The 25,202-nt window shown below is 40.7% G+C and overlaps 1 protein-coding gene across 11 annotated transcripts in view; it reads right to left on the reverse strand.

The window, feature by feature from the left end:
* The window catches only part of stxbp5l (syntaxin binding protein 5L), a 232,826-nt gene that overhangs the window by 74,823 nt on the left and 132,801 nt on the right, over nucleotides 1-25,202 (reverse strand). For all 11 annotated transcript variants that reach the window (XM_036958794.2, XM_036958792.2, XM_036958790.2 and 8 more), the window contains exon 5: nucleotides 3,977-4,111. In XM_036958794.2, coding sequence (XP_036814689.1) covers nucleotides 3,977-4,111 — 135 coding nt within the window. The remainder of the gene's footprint in view (nucleotides 1-3,976; nucleotides 4,112-25,202) is intronic.

The raw sequence follows: 25,202 nt of genomic DNA on the forward strand, positions 1-25,202 counted from the left end.
TCAATTCGATTTTTGATTTCAAAGGCAGCCAAACATATGAACGTTTGATAACACGGCCGGTTATTGCCATGTATTACAGAGAAATAATGCACACTAGAAATGAGCCAATCAGAAACTAGTACTCAACAATGTTGTGGTATAATACATGATAACAATTAACATACATTCCAATTAAGCAGGAGGATTCGGATATATGTTTGGTTAGCTCCCACCCAGTGGTAGACTCCTGAGCCTGCCATTGGAGCGACTGACAGACGGCCCACCTATTGAAATCCAGTCTGCCTACTTTGGCTAACACTGTCAAGTCAAGGCACAAAGCCGCCTCGGTGGATGGGACTAGAGTGAAGCGTGATTGACACTACAGTGGAGGGCATGTCAGACTAACACCCGAGGGACAAAGCATAGGTGAATGAAGCCTACAGAACAGACTTCCTATGTGTGACAGGGAAGAGACTCATTGGACTAGGTGTCTGAAGGCTCTGTCTGGATATGTCACTTATAATAATACATTTATCAGATGCTTTTATCTAAAGCGACTTACAGTCATGTGTGCATACATTTTATGTAAGTATGGCCCCAGCGGGAAACAAACCCATGACCCTTGGCATTGCAAGTGTCCCGCTATACTGACTGAGCCATACAGAACCACTCGTGTATACTACTTAAGCAATAAGGCGCAAGAGAATACAGTCACAGGTAAATGCCGTTGTTCGGCCCGACGCGATAGCGGACACAGCACTGCCTCGCGTGACTTATTGCCTTCATACAATTTTTACCAACATATTAAAATAACAATGAATTTCATATTTCCATTAAAAAGTTATTTTGATATGTCAGTTCATACAATTTCATTCTTCCATCAGATGACATAGTCCGGATAAAAATCTGGTTGTTAGCGCTTTTGATCATATTGCTACAGATGCAACCTGGTCTTCAATTATTTTTGAATAGTTGCTATGCAAAAGGACTGGTCCACAGTTCTAAACAAAATCTGCTGTGCAGCCTGAATAACGTTCTTGTCACTTGCTAGATAGCTAACCCAGTTAGATAGCTAACCCAGTTAGATAGCTAACCCAGTGTACATTTTTGTTTGCTTTAGCTTTTTTCTATTGTCATTTGGTTTATGTCTATGATCATGACGTTGATACAGTACTTGTTTTTTGACTGTCTCGTCTCATCTGGGCTCCGTTCACTCTATGTATGGCACTTCAGAGATCAAAATAAAAAGTGACACATTGCTTCTGAGGTAGAACAGGCAGACGGCAAGGCTTATATTAACCCAGCTGTACCAAACTAAATGCTAGGCTTATATTAACCCCGCTGTACCAAACTAAATGCTAGGATTATATTTACCCCGCTGTACCAAACTAAATGCTAGGATTATATTAACCCCGCTGTACCAAACTAAATGCTAGGCTTATATTAACCCTGCTGTACCAAACTAAATGCTAGGCTTATATTAACCCCGCTGTACCAAACTAAATGCTAGGCTTATATTAACCCCGCTGTACCAAACTAAATGCTAGGCTTATATTAACCCCGCTGTACCAAACTAAATGATAGGCTTATATTAACCCCCGTTGTACCAAACTAAATGCTAGGCTTATATTAACCCCCATTGTACCAAACTAAATGCTAGGCTTATTTTAACCCCGCTGTACCAAACTAAATGCTAGGCTTACATTAACCCCAACTGTACCGAACCAAATGCCAGGCTGGAAACAAGGGGAAATAATGTGTGAGTTGAGATAAATACAAGAAATGATTGGGACAGTAACATGAACATGATATTCTTATGGAGGCACAGTGATCATTTTCAGATGGAACTGTTAGCAGGCATAGATGTGTCTAATGGCCAAAATAGCACAGCTTGGAATGCTGCTCATCCATTCAACATTCAGGATCCAAACACTACCGGTTTTATAAATGATTGTTACACTGTATGACTGTTCCTTCTGGTCAGCATACCAGGTGCTGCTTATGACGACAGCTTCAACCAGAGCAAACCTACAGTTGAAGTCGGAAGTTAACATACACTTAGGTTGGAGTCATTAAAACTTGTTTTTCAACCACTCCACAAATTTCTTGTTAACAAACGATAGTTTTGGCAATTCGTTTAGGACATCTACTTTGCGCATGACACAAGTACTTTTTCCAACAGTTGTTTAAAGACAGATTATTTCACTTATATTTAACTGTATCACAATTCCAGTGGGTCAGAAGTTTACATACACTAAGTTGACTATGCCTTTAAACAGTTTGGAAAATTCCAGAAAAAAAACAGCCAAGAACTCAGAAGAAACCTCCACAAGTCTGGTTCATCCTTGGGAGCAATTTCCAAACGCATGAAGGTACCACGTTTGTCTGTAGGAACAATAGTACGCAAGTATAAACACCATGGGACCACGCAGTCGTCATACTGCTCAGGAAGAAGACGCGTTCTGTCTCCTAGAGATGAACATACTTCGTTGCGAAAATTGCTAATCAATCACAGAACAACAGCAAAGGACCTTGTGAATTTGTTATAGGAACGGGTACAAAAGTATCTATATCCACAGTAAAACGAGTCCTACATCGACATAACCTGAAAGGCCCCTCAGCAAGGAAGAAGTCACTGCTCCAAAACCACCATAAAAAAGCCAGACTATGGTTGCAACTGAACATGGGGAGAAAGATCATACTTTTTGGAGAAATGTCCTCTGGTCTGATGAAACAAAAATAGAACTGTTTGGACATAATGACCATTGTCATGTTTGGAGGAGAAAGGGGGAGGCTTGCAAGCCGAAGAACGCCATCATAGATGGAGGAGAAAGGTGGGAGGCTTGCAACCTGAAGAACGCCATCATAGATGACATCACGAGAAAGGAAAATTATGTGGATATATTGAAGCGACATCTCAAGACATCAGTAGAAAGTTAAAGCTTGGTCGCAAATGGGTCTTCCATACGGACAATGACCCCAAGCATACTTCCAAAGTTGTGGCAAAATGGCTTAAGGACAACAAAGTCAAGGTAAGCCCTGACCTCAATCCTATAGAACATTTGTGGGCAGAACTGAAAAAGTTTGTGCGGGCAAGGAGGCCTACAAACCTGACTCAGTTACACCAGCTCTGTCAGGAGGAATTGGCAACAATTCACCCAACATATTGTGGAAAGCTTGTGGAAGGCTACCCGAAATGTTTGACCCAAGATAAACAATTTAAAGGCAATGCTACCAAATACTCATTGAGTGTATGTGAACTTCTGACCCCCTGGGAATGTGATGAAATAAATAAAAGGTGAAATAAATAATTCTCTCTACCATTATTCAGACATTTCACATTCTTAAAATAAAGTGGTGATCCTAACTGACCTAAGACAGGGGATTTTTACTTGGATTAAAGGTCAGGAATTGTGGAAAAACTGAGTTTAAATGTATTTGGCTAAGGTGTATGTAAACTTCCGACTTCAAATGTATTTAGAGAGTTACTTGGGAGATTGAGGTTTCTGCATTATGATGTATTTACACTACAAAATGATATGGCACCCATGTTAGCACCCCCATTAACATTACACAGGGAATATTCAAACAGTGCTATGTAACTGAATTTCTGGAATCAGAACCATTTTCAACATAAGAAAAGTTGGCGCAACTCTGTAAATATAGGTCTATGGCTTCAACTAACTAAATACCAGGCCTTCTGTGGCCTGAATTGCCTGGCTAGTCACTGTCATCATCATCATCATCATCATCATCATGATCATTATATTATCATCCACCCAACAAGACCATTGTCACTGCCGTGAACTCAGTATTAAATAGAATAGAACATTATCATCATTATGGTCATCATCATTACAACAATCCTCAGAATATCATCACCCACACAACAAGAACTTCATAACAGCTCTCAACTCAACGTCATCCTACAGTAGTCGTCATCATTAGGTTATCATTGACTATTGAACATTTGTGTATGTTAGATGATTCAACTCACAATTCTATGGCCTTGTTCCACATGATGACGTATCCAGACAGAACGAAGGACTCGATGTTGACGATGTGTGTGTTGCCACGCTCTGTGCCCACGTACAGCCATTTACTCTGGAAGGGGAGGTGGCAAAAAGTGATCCTGAGGAGGAAAAATAAACAACAGCGTTAAAATACGATAACATTTGATATAATGTTTTGGATTTGCTAGGGATTATGTTGTGTTTTCAGTTAAAATTGCAAAAAAATGTTTACAAAAAATGGCTTCTTTAGCAGAGAGCATTTTCTCAAGCAAAAATGTTGCTAGAACTGTCTGGGATTGGTCTGAGTGAGTTGGTGAAAACTGAAAACTAGCTGTTATTGGCAAAGAGGTTTGGAACTCTCTTTCTTATTGGCCTATTAACTAATTGATGTCACCAGGCAAGCCAAAACTCCATCCCACCTAAACAGGCTCAAATTTCCATCTCTTATATCCCTTTCATACTAAGATGTTTTTTCACCAACTTTACCATATCGTCAAACTTTTTTTAGCCTTTTCTTCATATCTGAAAGGTATTGCCAGTATGAAAGCATAAACGTTTATTTCCTCCAAACAACCTACCACACGGCAAGCGGTACTGGAGCGCCAAGTCTAGGTCCAAGAGGCTTCTAAACAGCTTTTTCCCCCAAGCCATAAGACCCCTGAACATCTAATCAAATGACTACCCAGACTATTTTCATTGTCCCCCCCCCCCCCCCCTTTTACACCGCTGCTACTCTCTGTTGTTATCATCTATGCATAGTCACTTTAATAACTTTACCTTCATGTACATATTACATCAACTAACCGGTGCCTCGGCACATTGACTGTGCACCGGTACCCCCCTGTATACAGTCTCGCTATTGTTATTTTACTGCTGCTCTTTAATTACTTGTTACTTTTTATTTCTTATTCTTATCTGTATTTTTTTTAAACAGCATTGTTGGTTAGGGGCTAGTAAGTTAGCATTTCACGGTAAGGTTGTATTCAGAGCATGTGACTAATAAAATGTTATTTCATTTGATCATTTCGGTAAAGTTCTGCCTACGGCTTAGTATGAAACTTGCTGAGTCGGCATTGGCACGTACTATGCTGTTAAACTCTTGATGGTTGCTACGTAGTGTAAGTTTTACTATCCTTTTGGCCGTTTTAAACTTGGCATAGCTCACCACTAAGCTCTGTTTCCTTAACCAATACTGGATGGGTCCATAAATAATTACTGAGGGAATAAATAGCACAGAATGACGGAAATATTGGAATAAAGTAGGCTAATGCAATTGAAGGCATGTATCAAATAGTGACTTAGTGAAACTCCCAAAGTCATTCCATCCATGCATAGTGTTTGTCCACTACCGGATCATTTCACTTAGTGAAACTCCCAAAGTCATTCCATCCATGCATAGTGTTGTCCACTACCGGATCATTTCAGTTAGTGAAACTCCCAAAGTCATTCCATCCATGCATAGTGTTGTCCACTACCGGATCATTTCACTTAGTGAAACTCCCAAAGTCATTCCATCCATGCATAGTGTTGTCCACTACCGGATCATTTCACTTAGTGAAACTCCCAAAGTCATTCCATCCATGCATAGTGTTGTCCACTACCGGATCATTTCACTTAGTGAAACTCCCAAAGTCATTCCATCCATGCATAGTGTTGTCCACTACCGGATCATTTCAGCACAGTTTTGATTGGGACAGCGCCACCATGCTGCTTTGAAACAAGCGCGGCGACTAGTCTTGATACATCATTCAATGTCTGATTTCTGTTTTCACTAAATTTCCATTTGGATATTAGTTAGACTACAATTAAGCTGGGGAAATGTTAGCTAAGTTAAGGTGAGTGCTGCTCATGATCATCTTGACTAGTTGGCTGGTTGATCTTGACTAGTTGATCATCTTGACTAGTTTATTTAGAACATTTTGCCATGTTAGGTAGTAGCCTAGGCCTACTCCCGACCAAAAGGCTGACTTGTTTGATAATCAATCAATGTGATTTTGTTTCACTGAATCTCTGTCTGTACAGGCTATTTGGTTAAATGGCTTCTGGCTGGGAAAATAAGTGGAAGTTGTATGGCTCATCTATTAGTTGGGTCATATATCACTGATCAGAAACATTTAGTATGCAATAATGTAGCCTAAATCAAGAGTAGGCCTATTATTTTGCTCGATCATGTATAGCCTATGCAACTCTAAAAGCCTGCAGAGGTTGTGAAATATGAACAGGAGACTCACATGAAGATAGGTCTCTACGCCTGCTCCCAAACAAAGTGTACACAAAGTGTACATAGGACAGAGATGAAACATGGATCCAAAAAGGATGGCCTTTCTATGTGGCAGTGGTTTCACGTACTTCCCCGTGTTGCTGTGTGGGAAGCATATTATTTTATTCTGTTAAATTCCATTATATACTTACTATAAAATATATGTGTGTTGACTGTGATCAGGTAGGTGTGTCTTGTCTGTTTAATTAGCAAAATAACTAACTATTGCTTTCAATTGGATGGAGCAGCCATGGCTGCACAGAACCGTAACATAGGTCTAATTAAACTCCAAACATGCCATTATTTTCTTCTGATAATATATTGTATTAGTCTTATGTTTCTTAGGACCTGCTTAAACACATTTAATATAGATGCATTTTTTCTGGTGTTTATTCTCAATTGATTTATTCAAATAGAGGCCCACCCATATCTGCACACCACTACTACTCGTCACCGGCATGATGGCACAGGAGCTATAAAAGGCGTATGCAGGCAAGAATGTGGTCAAATTGGCCTGTTTGTAAGGGAGTCGTATAAACATTGGCCAAACACGTTTCCAGGCAAAAATACCGTAAATCCTGCGTGAAAGCAGTATATCACTAAAAGGACATTATCGTAATTTTCACACTTTCATAGTATTATTTCAACCTCATAGTGTGAAAATATATCCTGTATTAAACACAGAAAATCACGTTTTTGACTGCTCTGTGCCTTTAATTATTCCTCCTCCTTCGGCAGTCATCAATAAGTCACGCATCATTACCCTGAGACAAACAGAAGCTAATCACAAGTGGTCAGTATCATTGGGATTGAAAATGCCCTGCACCTTTTGTTCTCTAACTTGTTATCTCCTTTTTACTTCCTTCCCTCTCTCCCCCAACTCACCCCTCTTTATCTCTCTGAACTATTGAGCCCAGGGCTCAAAAACACAGACAAAACCAGTTGAAAGCAATTCTCATGGTAAGTGCTATCCCGGCTGCACGCTCCATTTGTCTCTCTCTCTTTCACACTGCCATGTGTATTTGCTTATTGTTCCATTACATTGCAGTAATACGACACATCTGATTATACACATTACCGGCTCCATTTCAACGTGTCATTTTCTCACTTGAAAGTATGAAATAAGGGCTCTAAAGTGCGACCAACAAAATATTTTGCTGTGCGACCCGTTTTATTTTGGGAGTACCAGTACAACTAAAATAAAATGTTAAAAAAAATGATAAATGAGTAATGATATTTTCCCTCAGCTCTTCTCAAACAAGACAGAATGACACCTGCCACGCACACCAAGCTCCACCCCCACCAAGCCCCAACCCCACCAAGCCCCACCCCCACCAAGCCCCACCCCCACCAAGCCCCACCCCCACCAAGTATCACAAGCAGGCAGCACTTTTTTATTTTATTTATTTTACCTTTATTTAACCAGGCAAGTCAGTTAAGAACAAATTCTTATTTTCAATGACGGCCTGGGAACAGTGGGTTAACTGCCTGTTCAGGGGCAGAACGACAGATTTGTACCTTGTCAGCTCGGGGGTTTGAACTCGCAACCTTCCGGTTACTAGTCCAACGCTCTAACCACTAGGCCACTAGGCTATTAGCACACAGTTCCTCCATGCTGTTTATTCCCTCAGCAATTCATGCACTCAACATATTATTGCAAAACAAGAACGATGCGGCTTTCCGCATTGCTTCTAAATATGAATCCATGAGTTTTCTCTATTATATTATTAGTTTGTGTATCTTGCTCTCGGTGAAACGCAAGTTAGTTTAAGGAAGCTGGCATGTGCCTAAAATACTGATAATCACTAATGCTTATTGCTTATTAGCTAGCTGGCTAGCTAAATTCCATTTAGCTAAATGCACTAGCTAGGGCAAAGCAAACGTTAGTGCTAACACTAGTTGCTACTACTGGTGGTTTGATTTGATTTGATGTAGATCCCCATAAGGGAAACTCATGTATTATAATATATTCCCAGGGGCGGCAGGTATCCTGGCGGGTAGGAGCAACGGGCCAGAAATCGAAAGGCTGCTGGATCGAATCCCTGAGCTGACAAAGTTCAAATCTGTCATTCTGCCCCTGAGCAAGGCAGATAACCCACTGTTCTCCGGGCTCCGATGACGTGGATGTCGTTTAAGGAAGCCCCCTGCAACTCTCTGATTCAGAGGGGTTGGGTTAAATGTGGAAGACACATTTCAGTTGAGTGCATTCAGTTGTACAACTGACTAGGTATCCCCCTTTCCTTTCCCCTACAAGGTGTCGAAAGCATTCTGTAGGGATGCTGTCCCCAAAGCTTCCCACAGTTGTGTCAAGTTGGCTGGATGTCCTTTGGGTGGTGGACAGTTCTTGATACACATAGGAAACTGTTGAGCATAAGTGGTGCATGGTAAAATCCCTGGGGAAGCCAGAAAAAAACATTACAACATACTGAATGTGTTGTGAAAACTGCGTTGTTTGCTCTATGACTTGTTACTTCATACGCCTTGTGACTGTGATATATGCCTAAGTTTGAGACAATAAGAAGACACAGTGGCAGTATACATTCAACCATTCTCACACAGACACCACAGTTGGAACCAAAAATCTCAAATTTGTCTTTAGTAGTGGTTTCTTTGCAACATTTCGACTATGGTGGCCTGATTCACACAGTCTCCACTGAACAGTTGGTGTTGAGATGTGTCTGTGACTTGAACTCTGTGAAGCATTTATTTGGGCTGCAATCTGAGGTGCAGTTAACTCTAATTAACTTATCCTCTGCAGCAGAGGTAACTCTGGGTCTTCCTTTCCTGTGGCGGTCCTCATGAGAGCCAGTTTCATCATAGCACTTGATGGTTTTTGCAATTGCACTTGAAGAAACTCAAAGTTCTTGAAATGTTCCGTATTGACTGACCTTCATGTCTTAAAGTAATGACAGACTGCCATTTCTCTTTGCTTATTTGAGCTACTCTTGCCATAATATGGCTATCATCTGTATACCACACCGCCCTTGTCACAACACAACTGATTGGCTCAAACACATTAAGAAGGAAATATATTCCACAAATGACCTTTTAACAAGGCACACCTGTTGATTTAAATGCATTCCAGGTGACTATCTCATGAAACTGGTTGAGAGAATGCCAAGAGCGTTCAAAGCTGTCATCAAGGAAAAGGGTGGCTACTTTGAAGAATCTCAAATATACAATATTTTTTTGATTTGTTTAACACTTTTTTGGTTACTACATGATTCCATATGTGTTATTTCATGGTGTTGATGTCTATTATTATTCTATAATGTACAGCATTTTACAAATAAAGAAAAACCCTTGAATGAGTAGGTGTCTCATTAAGAATCTCATTAAGATTGGTATTGTATGTCAATATATTAGGTTTCGGTATGGGTCAGCATGGTGTTTGTGCAACGGGATGTTCTCAATTAGATAGCCTGTTCTAAAATATTTGTCTAAATGCAACTCTATTCAAATGTGATTAGGTTCCCCTGGGAAACACTGACCAACACTTTGCTTCCTACCTTGTCATAACTCCTACCTGGCTTTTTCATTAATTGTCATGCCAAACTACATCAAACATATAATTAGAATAATCATTCTATGTCTATGATTCCAACAGTTGACCCAAGTGTTTTAATCTACAATATATCACAATAGTTGGTTGAAAAATCTTAATGAGATTTTTTGCCCTATTAACTACCTGGTAGCTTTACCAGTATATGCAAACATTTGATGGCACAGCAATAAGTACGTAGGATTCATATAGGCCCAACGTAGACTATATCTCAATAATAAAAAATAAAAAACATGTTTCTGGTACTCCTAAATGTTGTGTGGTGTTCCTAAGTTAGGAGCACAAGTGCTACCAATGATTTTGAGCCCTGTGTACGAGCATACTTCACTCACACGTAAGGTTGTGCATAATATACTATGTCAGCTGTGTAATCATTAGTCAATCAATAAACCATTGATAGCGAGGCATGCTTGGTGTTCATGTAACATGTAGTATATTCAGAGGTAGGCTTCTATGTGGCGTTGCGGTCTTGCAATAAAGTCAACTAGGTGAAACGTCTGTCGATATGCCCTTGAGCAAAGGAACTTTACCCTAATTGCTCCTGTAAGTCACTCTGAACAACAGCGTCTGTTAAATTACTCAAATGTACAAATGTAAAACATATTCAGGTGGTCGTCTGCTACGTGGCGGTGGGGTTATGTAATATATTCAGAGGTAGGCTTCTATGTGGTGGTGGGGTGTTCATACAGTCGTTCAGTCTGCATTAGCATCCATCGTGTTTATAAGCACCATCACTAGGGAATACAGATCAACACACTAATTCTCTCCTGTCTATGCTGATTACCTCTCCAGGAGAGAGAATGAGCAGGCCCCGTTCCTCACCACCCCACTTCCACTTACCCGGGAGACGCAGGATTATTAGATAGGAGATAAATGAGATGGAAGACAATTCAAAAAAGGATTTTGACCCCTTGGGTGTGCCGGGGTGAGGGGAATGGTAAATCGGGAGAGGCAGGAGAGGGCGACTGTGTTTGAGAGAATGGGGAAGATTATATTTGACTTCACGCTTTCACCAGCTTTGCTGCAAGAAGTGTTTCAGCCGCATAATCTTCATCAGACGTGTTTATTTTTTTCAAACATTTTGGAGTGCCATCAGTTCCCAGTGTTTTTGAACTTGGGATTTCATTTGAAGTCATTGTCATATATGGGAGAGCACCCAGCTATTAAAGCGAGATATCACACCTGTTACCCACTCCACAGGCAGGAGAGGAAGTGTGTGAGAGAACAGGGGGAAGATTATATTTGACTATATTTGACACTTTCCCGAGCTTTGCTGCCAGAAGTCTATCAGCAGCATAATCTAGAGAGGAAAGTTGAGTGAGGTTGCATGTCACAATGACATGTGTAGGTATTCTGTCAGTTCTTATAGCTGGCAAGGATAATTATTGACATCTGATTCCCAGCAGTATATGGAGAAAAACTCAGATAATGGACATTTACAAAATCAACTACTTATATTAGGAGTTCCTCAAGGTTCAACTGTTGCCCCTTTTATATTTCTCCTGATCGTTACACGAAAGGACATTTCTTTCTAAAATGAACCCCAAGAGCCCTAATCAAAGTGAAGTTAAGTACTCCAACTGGTATAACTCACTGAGCCTTCTAACTATAAGAAAAAATATACTGAAATCAAAGCCCTTGGCTGAGGAGAAACATGACTCAGTCCCCACTCAGGCAATCAGCTGTTAGGAGGCGGCCATTTCAGACAACCCCATTAGACTCACGATGGTGCCCAGACGACCTCTTTCATTTACACACCCATTTGCATAATTTAAATGTCACTGGAAATCAAGAACTTTAGGAGTGGAGATACAGAAACAAGGGAGGGTGAGAAAATAAAAAGGTTGGCGCAGGTCTCGGAGGGTGACTGTGTAATGGAGTGAAAGTCAAAGGCTTTGTTTGACTCAGACAGCTTGACGAGGCGCCGTCACCGCGGCTCATAATTATCAATCAATCAGGAGGAGGCGTGGGTTGAACTGACCGCCAGCTGGCTGGGCAGCCAAGGAGCTTCTGGGGGAACAAATATAAGTAATGAAGTAAATAGATGGAGGGAGGGAGAGATTTAATTGAAGATGTTGTTTCTCTAACCATCTCGGCCACATGCCTCGTGACCTCCCATCTGTTTCTGTAACAGTCTCAGTTTCTCCCGCGGAGAGGAGAATGAGAGGAGCGGGCCATTTTGGATTACTAGTCATGGACAGATAAAGAAACTGTATGTAGCATGGGGAGATTGATCTGCCAATTTGCAAGCAGAGCGTCAACGAGGATACAGGCTGAGTGTGTGATATTCAGGTGTCACACAAGTGATTCTCAGTTATCTGTCACGTGATTCCCAGATGACTACCAGTCAACACTCAGGTGATTTGTGGGTATTGCAGGGGTAAAGCACTGCATCATAGGAGTGGTTAGAGAGCTAACTAATGGTTCACTGGCTGGCTCGTGAATCACCATCCATGTCTTTTTCTATGTGTGCTAGATGTCTTCACGGGTCCAAAAAGTTGGCCCAGGACGCGAACGGACCCGAGGACAATCAGACCTGACCAGAATGGACCCGATATGAAAAAAAGGGGACCCGGTCTCGAACAGACCCAGGAATAATCAGACCCAACCGATTGGACCCGAGTGACATTTTTTTAAATGTTTATCAGCCAAGTTGCTGTTCTGGTTAATGAATAGGTCTTTATACTGTATGTTGGCTATGACTTCTATAAGTCAATAAATTCACCTTATTGGTGTAAAAACAAATATGCTATAGGCTATGCAGAGCCGGTCCATTTGGGTCCACATGGCTCTTTAAGCTATAGTTACATCGACCCGTAACCCGATGACATTCAAACAGAACCCGACCCAGACCCGAAAGACAAGTTAGAATTTGAATCGGGCTCGGGTCTCTGGTATATCCGGTCCACCTGGACCTGTGAAGACCTCTAGTGTGTGCATCAATTATGCTACTGTGGAGTGACCCGTGATACCCCACAGTGATTCCAGAGGAGTAAAAGGAATAAAGACCATTTTAAGTGATTTTGCCACCTGTGAATTCAGAAAAAAATAAAATGCATATTTTGTCTCCTCTGTGTGTGTGAGTGTGTGTATGTGTATGTGCTGTGTACAATCCAAACACTTAAAAAAAATGTAACCTTTATTTAACTAGTCAGTTACGAACAAATTCTTATTTACATTGACGGCCTACCTGGCCAAACCCGGACGACGCAGGGCCAATTGTACGCCGACCTATGGGACTCCCAATCACGGCCAGATGTGATGCAGCCTGGATTCAAACCAGGGACTGCAGTCATGCCGATTGCACTGAGATGCAGTGCCTTAGACCGCTGCGCCACTCGGGAGCCCAACAGAAAAAAACAGCATATGTCATAAGCGAAAACCTGCTGTTAGCTATTTTTTTATGGAATAGACATAGACCCAGACACAGTGACGTGAAAGTACATCAATAAACGTACACACACTCCAAACACTCAGACACATTAATTGGCAAACCTTCATAAAAGCCCTACTTCTGAGCGAAACGCTTTCATCCATGTGCATTAGGAGAGCAAAGGCTATCCCTCATCCCAAGAGTATTGTGTCCCCTTTATTCAGCTCAGCGGTGTGAGATTCTAATTGGCTGTTGAGATGCCTCGAATTCAGTATCTCAGCCAGGCACCGAGAAGCACAGAGAATAACTTTATACAGGATAATCTCCGGCGACCAGTGTACTTCTCGGAATCTAAGGGGTTGGATCATGATCATGAATTTCTCAGATGTTGTAGGTCTGGGTGCAAGTCCCAAAAACCTTCCATTACAAAACAAACTTTATAATAAGAAAGCGTATTCTCACAGTGTAAAATATCTCAGGAAAGTCAAGTAGAGGAGAGGCGAGTATAAAGGGGTTGAGAGGGGAGGAGAGACAGTGACAAGCAGAGGGTAAATAGAAGCTCATTTTGTTTTGATAGAATCACTTCTCACCTCTACTTCTTAGAGATCAAAACTAAAGAAGGTAACTCCTCCAAGGCAATACTGCTGCAACAATTCTGTCACTCACCAGCCTGGTGAATAACAATGCTAGTGACTTTAATAAAGGAAATCTGAGGAAAATGCTCCCGATTTTGTACCAACACATCTCCTGTGCTACACGCTGCGATAACACGCTTAATCATTGTTACTCTCCCTTCCGGGACGGCTACAAGACCCTCCACTACCCACTCTTCTGCAAATCAGATCACATCTCGATCCAGCTCCTCCTCACCTACAGGCAGAAACTTAAACTGGAAGCATGCATGGTGAGGACTATTCAACATTGGTCCGACCAATCAGAATATCTATGCTTCAAGACTGTTTTGATCCTGCTGACTAGTGAATGTTCTGGGTCTCCTCTGGGAATAGTATCAACGTATGCACCAACTCTGTGACTGGGTACATCAGGCAATGCATAGAGTATGTTGTTCCTACTGTGACGGTTATAACTTATCCAAACCAAAAACCCTGTATAGATGGCAGGATTCACACAAAACTGAAAGCGTGAACCACTGCATTTAATCACAGCAAGGTGACTGGGAACATGGACATGCACAAACAAACTAGCAATTAGCGCTGCACGATTAGTGCTTTTACGGTTTTTCTATTTAGGTTTCGATACATTTGTTTACATTAAATGCACTATGCATTTATTGAGTTGAATGCTGTAACAACACAGAATAAAGCTATTAACAAAAGTCCCATGATGGTACTGACTGCCCATTACTGCTTATCACTTAATAACCATAATGTATTCCCATTACTCTACTTTAATAAAATATTTCAGTCGTTGTGTATATTACATTTATTTTATTTGATGACTTTATTATTTCATTCCAAGTCATCATCTCATCTCCTTAGAGCTGCTGCCTAGGCTGTTTGACAAAAATCACTATTTTGCAGTTCTTCAAAGAAAATAAGGCATACTTTTATGACTCTTGCAATAGCAAATATCAATCACTTAGATCATATATTTTCAAGTAGAGATACTGTACCTTGCTCAGCAAAAGCTGCTCTCTGTATCCCCTCACAATTATGCATTCTTCGGTCTCTTCAGTAGCAGGCTTAAAATAACACAGACCGGACAAGCAGGTGTGCAGTGGATTATGGTCATTGTAGTTTTATTTTTTTTTAGCTAAATTGACCCACTACTACATATTTTTTTACATGTATATTCCCACTACCCACATTTTACATACATGGCACTTTTTTTCTACAGAACTGTACATAGCAAGAATAAAGTCTTGTGATATTTTGATATACATTACATCTAGGTAGATACCGTACAGCCAGGGGCGCTGCCAGGGATTTTGTGCCCCATGAAAAGATATCACATTGGGCCCCACGTCCACAGGCCACAACCAACCCTGCACAATTGCTGTAACGACACACCTCCAAAACCAAATCGACCAGTTCAAAGTTTTAAATGACTCTACCTTTGCAGGCTTGCAACTCTATTGTAGTCCAATATTTGCTGTACGAAATTTACTGACAGTGAGCTGTGAAAATATAACACTGTGCAGACATGCATGTAACATTTTGCATACAGTGGAATTCACGATTTGATGCAGGACTGATACCCTCTATAAGAAATGTGCTAAAGGCCATATTTTACTGTCTAAATGTAATTTTATTGCTAAAATTCTTGATGGAATTTTTTTTAAACATTAATGAATAATTAAAATAAATATAACTTAAATATACATTAACCTCTTCAATTAAAATAAATGTATATTATCAACTATAGAATGATATAAGAAACAAAATACTAAAATCAGCAGCAGATTTTTTTTAACTAAGTATACATACCAATTAGAAAATAAACAGCTGTAAAAGTGGAAATGGAAAATGGAAAACAAAATGGAAATGAAAAGGCCTGATTGTGGCGCTAGAAGAAAGGTCAAAAGGTCACCAAATCAATAGGTTTCTTCCACTTGGGTTCTTGATTGTGCACAACAAATTTTGTGAAAATCCAGCCTTGACTTTGAGATACATCTTGTTCTCAGTCTGTTCTCAGTCTTGTTCTCAGCTTGTGGGCATCATGTGTGTAGTGATCCAATATCCATAGCCATGCCATTGAACAGTTATCACTGGCCCTTGCTCAGCCTTACTCACCAAGAGCCCAGCACCGAGCCTTCTTGATCAAGTCTTTGAAGTCCAGCTTTCTAGTTAACTGACTTTCAATGGACAGCATGGCAAGATTGCAAAGTTTATCAGTGTTAGCTTACTGAAAGCTCTCTCGCCATCAGCAACAGTCACAGGCAGTGTGGAAAATATACAGTGCCTTGCGAAAGTATTCGGCCCCCTTGAACTTTGCGACCTTTTGCCACATTTCAGGCTTCAAACATAAAGATATAAAACTGTATTTTTTTGTGAAGAATCAACAACAAGTGGGACACAATCATGAAGTGGAACGACATTTATTGGATATTTCAAACTTTTTTAACAAATCAAAAACTGAAAAATTGGGCTTGCAAAATTATTCAGCCCCTTTACTTTCAGTGCAGCAAACTCTCTCCAGAAGTTCAGTGAGGATCTCTGAATGATCCAATGTTGACCTAAATGACTAATGATGATAAATACAATCCACCTGGGTGTAATCAAGTCTCCGTATAAATGCACCTGCACTGTGATAGTCTCAGAGGTCCGTTAAAAGCGCAGAGAGCATCATGAAGAACAAGGAACACACCAGGCAGGTCCGAGATACTGTTGTGAAGAAGTTTAAAGCCGGATTTGGATACAAAAAGATTTCCCAAGCAGCACTGTGCAAGCGATAATATTGAAATGGAAGGAGTATCAGACCACTGCAAATCTACCAAGACATGGCCGTCCCTCTAAACTTTCAGCTCATACAAGGAGAAGACTGATCAGAGATGCAGCCAAGAGGCCCATGATCACTCTGGACGAACTGCAGCTGAGGTGGGAGACTCTGTCCATAGGACAACAATCAGTCGTATATTGCAAAAATCTGGTCTTTATGGAAGAGTGGCAAGAAGAAAGCCATTTCTTAAAGATATCCATAAAAAGTGTTGTTTAAAGTTTGCCACAAGCCACCTGGGAGACACACCAAACGTGGAAGAAGGTGCTCTGGTCAGATGAAACCAAAACTTTTTGGCAACAATGCAAAACGTTATGTTTGGCGTAAAAGCAACACAGCTCATCACTCTGAACACACCATCCCCACTGTCAAACATGGTGGTGGCAGCATCATGGTTTGGGCCTGCTTTTCTTCAGCAGGGACAGGGAAGATGGTTCAAATTGATGGGAAGATGGATGGAGCCAAATACAGGACCATTCTGGAAGAAAACCTGATGGAGTCTGCAAAAGACCTGAGACTGGGACGGAGATTTGTCTTCCAACAAGACAATGATGCAAAACATAAAGCAAAATCTACAATGGAATGGTTCAAAAATCAACATATCCAGGTGTTAGAATTCGCCAAGTCAAAGTCCAGACCTGAATCCAATCGAGAATCTGTGGAAAGAACTGAAAACTGCTGTTCACAAATGCTCTCCATCCAACCTCACTGAGCTCGAGCTGTTTTGCAAGGAGGAATGGGAAAAAATTTCAGTCTCTCGATGTGCAAATCTGATAGAGACATACCCCAAGCGATTTACAGCTGTAATCGCAGCAAAAGGTGGCGCTACAAAGTATTAACTTAAGGGGGCTGAATAATTTTGCACGCCCAATTTTTCAGTTTTTGAATATCCAATAAATGTCGTTCCACTTCATGATTGTGTCCCACTTGTTGTTGATTCTTCACAAAAAAATACAGTTTTATATCTTTATGTTTGAAGCCTGAAATGTGGCAAAAGGTCGCAAAGTTCAAGGGGGCCGAATACTTTCGCAAGGCACTGTACGTAAAGCAATGCACACTTCTCCAAAAATGCTTTGCAGCTGCATCTTACAAATTGCATTCAGGAGACCAAGCGGGGACAAGTTAGGGGGGAAAGTGGTGTCTTACTTCATGTTGAAACTCAGGTGTAAGATCTCTGGAATACTCCATGATCAGTGGTTGGCACACAGACGGGACTTTATCCTCACTAATCTGCCCAACTTTCAGAACAGCAGAATTTTTAAAAACAATTTTTACAGTAGTGTGGAACCTTGTGTCCAAGTCACTTATGATGTTGTCCATAGCAGTAAAAAACACTGTGTTCTGAAACACAGCTGCTGCACTAGTGGTTAGAGCGTTGGATTAGTAACCGAAAGGCTGCAAGTTCAAATCCCCAAGCTGACAAGGTACAAACCCACTGTTCCTAGGCTGTCATTGAAAATAAGAATTTGTTTTTAACTGACTTGCCAAGTTAAATAAGGTATAAATAATAATAAGGTTAAAAAAAATTATCTTGAGAGGTCTCATCATGGAATCTGTTCCTCTGGTGGCTGTGTTCCTTGTTAAATTGAGGTGCAACATCCATTTGCGTTGCAATCAGGAGAGACCCCCATCCATCTCTAAGAGCCTGCATCTCTTCCTTTAAGGCTCTGATATTGGCTGCCTCTGTGCCAAGTGAGATTTTTCCTGACTAGAGAATCACACTCCTGTCCTCAATGCATTACAGTACCTGCAATTATGCCAAATGTCATGTCATTCAACACAATGCTGCTAACCTCCTTCTTCAGTTGGGAGTAGGGCTGGTTCAGGTGTATGGGTAGACCGGGCTGCTGAGCCTGAAGCTGCATCTGTTGGGCCTGGCACCAGGCAGGGGCAGGGACAACTTATTTAGTATGAATAGCTTGCTAAAAGTTTGCCTGCATTGATTAAATATCAGCTAATAGAGGAGCAAAATATAAATACTCAACATTTTCTGTGAAGATATTAAGTAAGTCATGTTAGGGGAGCAAAAGCAGCCTATTTCACCATGAACTAAGCTAACAGGTTCATTTCCACCACTCACAGACGACACTCACCTTCCTTTCTGAGAAATCGGGTGACATACTGTCGTCCTTTCTTTTCTCTCTCCTGTCTTTTTTTTTTCTTTCTTTTCATTTTTGGAAGCCAGATTTTTCTTTAGGAAGCTGAGACATGATGCTCCACCGACACTCCTCACTCGCAATTCGCTGCTAGCAAGTACTGTTCGGGGGCAGGGGGCAGGACCGAACCATTTCATGTAAATATATGTTTGTCAACTGCAAATGTAACAAAGATAATTCCTTTTAAAAAATCATACATCATGTTTTTTTTTAATAAATTAGCATATTTAAATGTAGCCATATTATTTGTTGTAATATTTGTTCTGTCTTTTCTGCAGGATGAAACTGGAATTTCAACCAGCTTTGTATGGCTTGTTTTAGAAAGGGTGATATTTTTAAAAATGTTCCATTAACTGAAAGTGAGAGTTTATAATCTGGATGAAGAGAAAAAGTACATTTTTGAACAAGGGATGGGACATTCTTACTGGAGAGCCAGTTTGGATTTAAGTATAACTTTTTTATGACTGATGCTTTTAGTGAGAGGTTTAATGCTTTAATGTTTAATAATTTTAGCTCCCTCCCGAACTCATATTCATTGTATAAATAACCATGTTTTATTTTGTCTGGCTTGCCATTCCAAATGAAGGGAAATATGTTTGCTCAAGTAATTTAAAAGACAAAACATTCGGCGTAGGCAAGGCCGTAAGTAAATAGGTCAACTGGGATATGAGCAAAACATTTATTACGGTGATTTTTGCACAAATAGAGAGGTATTTAACTTTCCATGGTAGCAAGATTGTATCTATTTTTGCTAAATTTCTGTAACAATGTGTTGTAGTATGTTCTTTTATTACTTTAGGGATATGAAAAGCAAGTATGTCCACTTCACCATCAGACCATTTTATTGGTAAACTACATGGTAATGTAAAAGTTTTTTTAGCGATCCCAATACATAAAATGGTACACTTATCATAGTTTGGTTGTAATCCAGAAAAATGATCAGATCCTCTATGAGGCTGTGCAAGGATCCAGATTTTGGATTTAAGAGGACATTTGAGTCACCTTTGTTTTTAAGCCCTGGATTTCTAGCCCCTCTATATTGTTGTTGGAACTGATTTTAATAGCAAACATTTGGGGGCCATAATAAATAGCTATGCTGACGGTGGACAACCTTGTTTGACTCCTCTTGACAGTGTAATACTTTTTGAGAAGTAGCCATTATTTACTATTTTACACCTGGGGTTACTATTCATAACTTTAAGAGATTCTCCAAAATCAAAATAGTCCAGGCATTTATATATACATTATAGTTGTACTTTATCAAAAATATTTTCAAAATCTGCTATGAATACCAGACCTTTTTTCCTAGATTTATCTTAGTGTTCTATTGTTTCAAGTACTTGTCTTATATTATGTCCAATGTATCTTCCATGATCAGGATAAATAATCAGGATGGATAATATCCGACAACACCTTTTTAATCCTATGTGCTATGCAATTTGCTAGGATTTTCGCATCACAACACTGAACTGTAAGGGCCCTCCAGTATTTTAGATAGGCCGGCTCTTTACACATACCACCTGGGTCCTGTTTCAGTAATAATGAAATCAGACCTTGCTGAGTACCTGAAAGTTTACCATTTTTATAGGAGTGGTTAAAACATGCTAGTAGTGGATATTTGAGTAGATCAAAGAAGGTTTCCTATATTGTACCTCAACTGGTATGCCATCCAGCCCTGGAGTTTTCCATAGCCTAAAGGCTTTAATTGCATCTAGAAGTTCCTCCTCTGCAATTTGGCCCTCGTGCAAGTCTCTCTGTACAGCTGTTAATTTTACACTACTATTAGGGTAAAAATCCTTACAGTTAACTTCAGTTAGTGGAAATGGAGGAGACTGAAAAGAAAATGTATGCCTAAATTACTTTGCTTCCCCTTCCAAAATATAATTTTGTGAATAATAGATGACTCAGTCATTTGTAACAAGTTTCTGTCAATTCTTTTTGGTTCCATTTCTATGTTGAACATTCTATCTCTACTGTTATTTATTCTATTTCATTGTTAATAATATGAACTCTGTTGACAGATTTTTTTTATTTGCATGACCTTTAAAAGCCACATGTTAAAGTGTCCTACACTACAAGGGGATATGCTGTACGTATGTTCATGCAGGAAAAAGTCAGTTGTAAAAATCCTTTGTTTTGGTTAAAAACAGGTTGTCATCCAGTAGGCTTTGCTTATATGTGGAAATTCTGTAAGAGTGATGTGGATGCCAGTTATTTGAGGGTTCGACCCCATTTTTCCCCCTATCAATACGTTTTTACTTTTGGTGCTAGCGTGAAGGATACAAGAAAGTAATCAAGACGACTAGCTTGATTAAGCCTCCTCCATGTACAGTATATCTCACCAAGTCTGTATACAGCTCCTCATTATCGGCTCACTTTGCAAGTTGTCAGTTGTCGAATAAAACAAAGGAAAGCCATTTCGGGCCATTTCGTTCAGTTCATTTGATCCGTTTGCCAAATAAAAAATTCAGCGTAAACATTATAGGCTCACTTATTCGCATTCCTACAATCACTATAGAGGAAAGGAATGCATTCAGTTCATTAGATCAGAATGTCAGTAAAACGAGAGAAAGAAATTGAAAACAAGAACCATTTTTAAAATGTTCATTATTTGCACGTTGCCTATTTGGAAGAAAAAAAAATATCAAAAGAAATGTGCTCACATGTCATCCTTGTTATGTTCTAGCATTACAAATACAGTACATTACGAATAGTACGTGGGCACCTTCTCATCGAACATCTCATTCCAAAATCATGGGCATTAAAATGGAGTTGGTCCCCCCTTTGCTGCTATAACAGACTCCACTCTTCTGGGAAGACTTTCCACTAGATGTTAGAACATTGCTGCAGGGACTTGCTTCCATTCAGCCACAAGAGCATTAGTGAGGTCAGGCAATGATGTTGGGCGATTAGGCCTGGCTCGCAGTCAGTGTTCCATGGGATTGAGGTCAGGGCTCTGTGCAGGCCAGTCAAGTTTATCACACCACAGGAGGTAGGTGGCACGTTAATTGGGGAGAATGGGCTCATGGTAATCACTGGAGCGGAATAGGTGGAATGGTATCAACTACATCAAAGACGTGGTTTCCTGGTGTTTGATGCCATTCCATTTGCGCCGTTGGGACCACTATTATGAGCCGTTCGCCCCTCAACAGCCTCCTGTGTTCCCCACTAATCTCGACAAACCATTTCTGTATTGACCTCGCTTTGTGCACGGGGGCATTGTCATGCTGAAACAGGAAAGGGCCTTCGCCAAACTGATGATTGGTATCCAATTTATACATCACAACACAAAAAATAATACATCATCCAAATTTTTGCAACAGGCGGGTCTAATCCTGAATGCTGATTGGTTAAAACCGCATTCCAGACAGTTTCCATGCCACAAGTTACCACCAGCTAAATCTATGACGTTAAATGGCTATTTTTTTCTCTGTTCCATCTGAGTGTGCAATCCACTGTCTCATCAGCCCAGCCAAGCTATTCAAAAACTTGGTCTCCACTATGAAAAGCATCTAGACATTACCTCACATTTCTTTTAGACTAACATTTAGTTTTCAACAACAGACCTTACTGTCTGTCTCTTCAACATTTGCAACATTGTTTCAATATTGAAACTCCAGCTGTCCCATAGTAATGAACGAGTCAGGATGAGACAGCCAGCGTTTTTCAACCAATCGAAATCATGAATCCGCTCGCATCATTTTTATGGACATATACAGTGCTTTCAGAAAGTATTTCTGTATTCCCCTTGACTTTTTCCACATTTTATTTTTATGTTACAGCCTTATTCTAAAATGTATTATATTGTTTTTTTCTTCAACAATCTACACACAGTACCCCACGGTGACTAGGCAAAACGTACTTTCTTAAACCAGATACTATTGGCTTTACCAATTTAATTTAGCATACCATTAGTTTGTTTTGATTTACCAGCCGTGAGCAGGCGGATTCCACCGACCCTGGTGACCATGGGCCTAACGGATTGCCGATGTGCGTCCGAGGACATTATTATATTAAATCCTTTACGTTTTTTATATTGTATCATAACCTTATGAAATGAGTCAATATATCAAAACTATTCGTTCCGATTCACATCTGAGTAGCCACAATATAACTATGTTCCGATCCTTATATTCAGTTTAGATCAAATACGAATAAACACCAAACCATTATTTAACATTTTAAGGCTTGTGCAGTCCTGTAAAAAAGTAAGCCTATCATCACCCGTCTTCTTTTGCCGATTATCTCAAACGTGAATCTACATCTGCATTGTCCAAGACTCAAGAATAAGTAAGAATGAGAATAAGTGTATAGGACTGTAAGGGCACCTAGCCCGTTATGGATTGTTTGAGGCCTAGTAGCCTGATGGAGCCAAAAACCAACAACAGTTTTTTCCAAAAGTTGATGAGAATAAATGTTTTTTTTTTGTGTAGTGTGGTGTAATGCTGTAGTGCTGTAATGCTGTAGTGTGGTTTTTGTGTAGTGTGGTGTAGTGTGGAAATGTGTAGTGTTGTGTAATTCTGTGTATTGGGAACTAGCTTAGGAGGCCACGTTGTAAACTTTGAGTCTCTGAAGAGCTGGTTGATTACATACAGTTTATCCAATACTAAGCGCACATTCTGGTTCTCTGCTCTGTTTAAAAAAAAAATGGAATAAAGGATGTGTCATCTCTCTTATTTCTTGGGGGAGTTGTTCGTTGATAGAGAATGGTGTGCCCTTCAACTCCCTAAACCCTTTCCATCACGGCCACCTTCGTCTTGTAATGGGATAGTCTAGCAACAATGGCCCAGGGTTTCTGGGGAACCCTTCGACCAAAACGATGCGCCCTTTGGAAATCAATTTTACTCACCTGTTTGTTGGACATGAAATCCTTCACCTTTTCTTCTGTTGCCAGAATTTTCATTCTCCTTCACTCCCAGTATAAAAAAAGATGTATCAGTATAAGTAGCTCTGCTTTCATTGGAGTGTTATCACTCAGGAGTTTCTCTGTCGTTGAGTGTAGGGAGTCTACTGTCGCTTTCAAGATTTTGTTTTTAGTCCTTATTTCTTCCGTTAATTTGTTGCTGTAATCCATTCCTACCTTGAGGGCTTCAATGTCCTCTATTACTCCAGGCAATAGATCACGCTTTTGTAGCTGTATGTTCATTCTTGCCAGCAATGCATTGTCCTTCTTTGACATTGTTGTAATCGCCTCCTCTTCCATTGTTTTGTTTGATTCTTTGGAAGGACATTTCTCCTCTGTTTCATTGGATGATTTATTTGACTGCTGCTCAAGCATATCAAAATGAGGATCTATAGAACGTTTGACGTTTTCTATGTTATCCAGAGTGTAGTTATCTCTTTCCCCACTTACTTCAAGATGTCCACCATTGTTCCTAAACCCAGGAATGTGAAGGTAACTGAACAAAATGACTATCCCCCCACAGAACTCACTTCTGTCATCGTGAAGTGCTTTGAGAGGCTTGTTAAGGATTGTATCACCTCCACCTTACCCTAAACCCACTACAATTTGCATACCACCCCAAAAGATCCATGGACGACACAATCGCAATTGCACCGAACACTGCCCTATGCCACCTGGACAAGAGGGATACCACTGTATGTGAGAATGCTGTTCATCGACTACAGCTCAACCTCCAACACTATAGTGCCCTCCAAGACCATCACTAAGCTCAGGGCTCTGGGTCTGTACACCTCCCTGTGCAACTGGGTCCTAGACTTCCTGACGGGCCAACTCCAGGTTGTGAAGGTAGGCAACGACACTTACGCCACACTGGTCCTCAACACGGGGGCCCCACAGGGGTCTGTGCTCAGCCCCCTCCTGTACTCCCTGTTCACCCATGACTGCGTATGCTAAACACGTCTCCAATGCAATCATCAAGTTTGCTGACGACACAACGATGGTACTGTAGGCCTGATTACCAACAATTATGAGTCAGCCTACAGGGAGGAGGTGAGAGCCCTGGCAGAGTGCTGGGAAGAAAATAACCTCTGCCTCAACGTCATTAAATGAAAGAGCTGATTGTGAACTATGTGACAACAGAGAGCATGCCACCATCCATATCAATGGGGCTGCCATGGAGAGGGTCAATAGCTTCAAGCTCCTTGGCTTGCACATCACTGAAGACCTGTTATGGTCCCTTCAAACTGACAGCGTAGTGAAAAAGGTGCAACAGCACCTCTTCAACCTCAGTAGGCTAAAGAAATTTGGCTTGGCCCCTAAGAACATCCCAAACTTCTACAGATGCACCATCGAGAGCATTCTGTTGGGCCGTATCACTGCCTGGTATGGCACCTGCACTGCCCGCAACCTCAGGACTCTCCAGTGGGTGGTGCGGTCACGCCAACATATCACCAGTGGCACACTGCCTGCCCTCTAGGACATCTATATCCCCAGGTGGGT

Source organism: Oncorhynchus mykiss, chromosome 22, assembly GCF_057628025.1.
Source record: "Oncorhynchus mykiss isolate SJ-2025 chromosome 22, ASM5762802v1, whole genome shotgun sequence".
Lineage (NCBI taxonomy): Eukaryota > Metazoa > Chordata > Actinopteri > Salmoniformes > Salmonidae > Oncorhynchus > Oncorhynchus mykiss.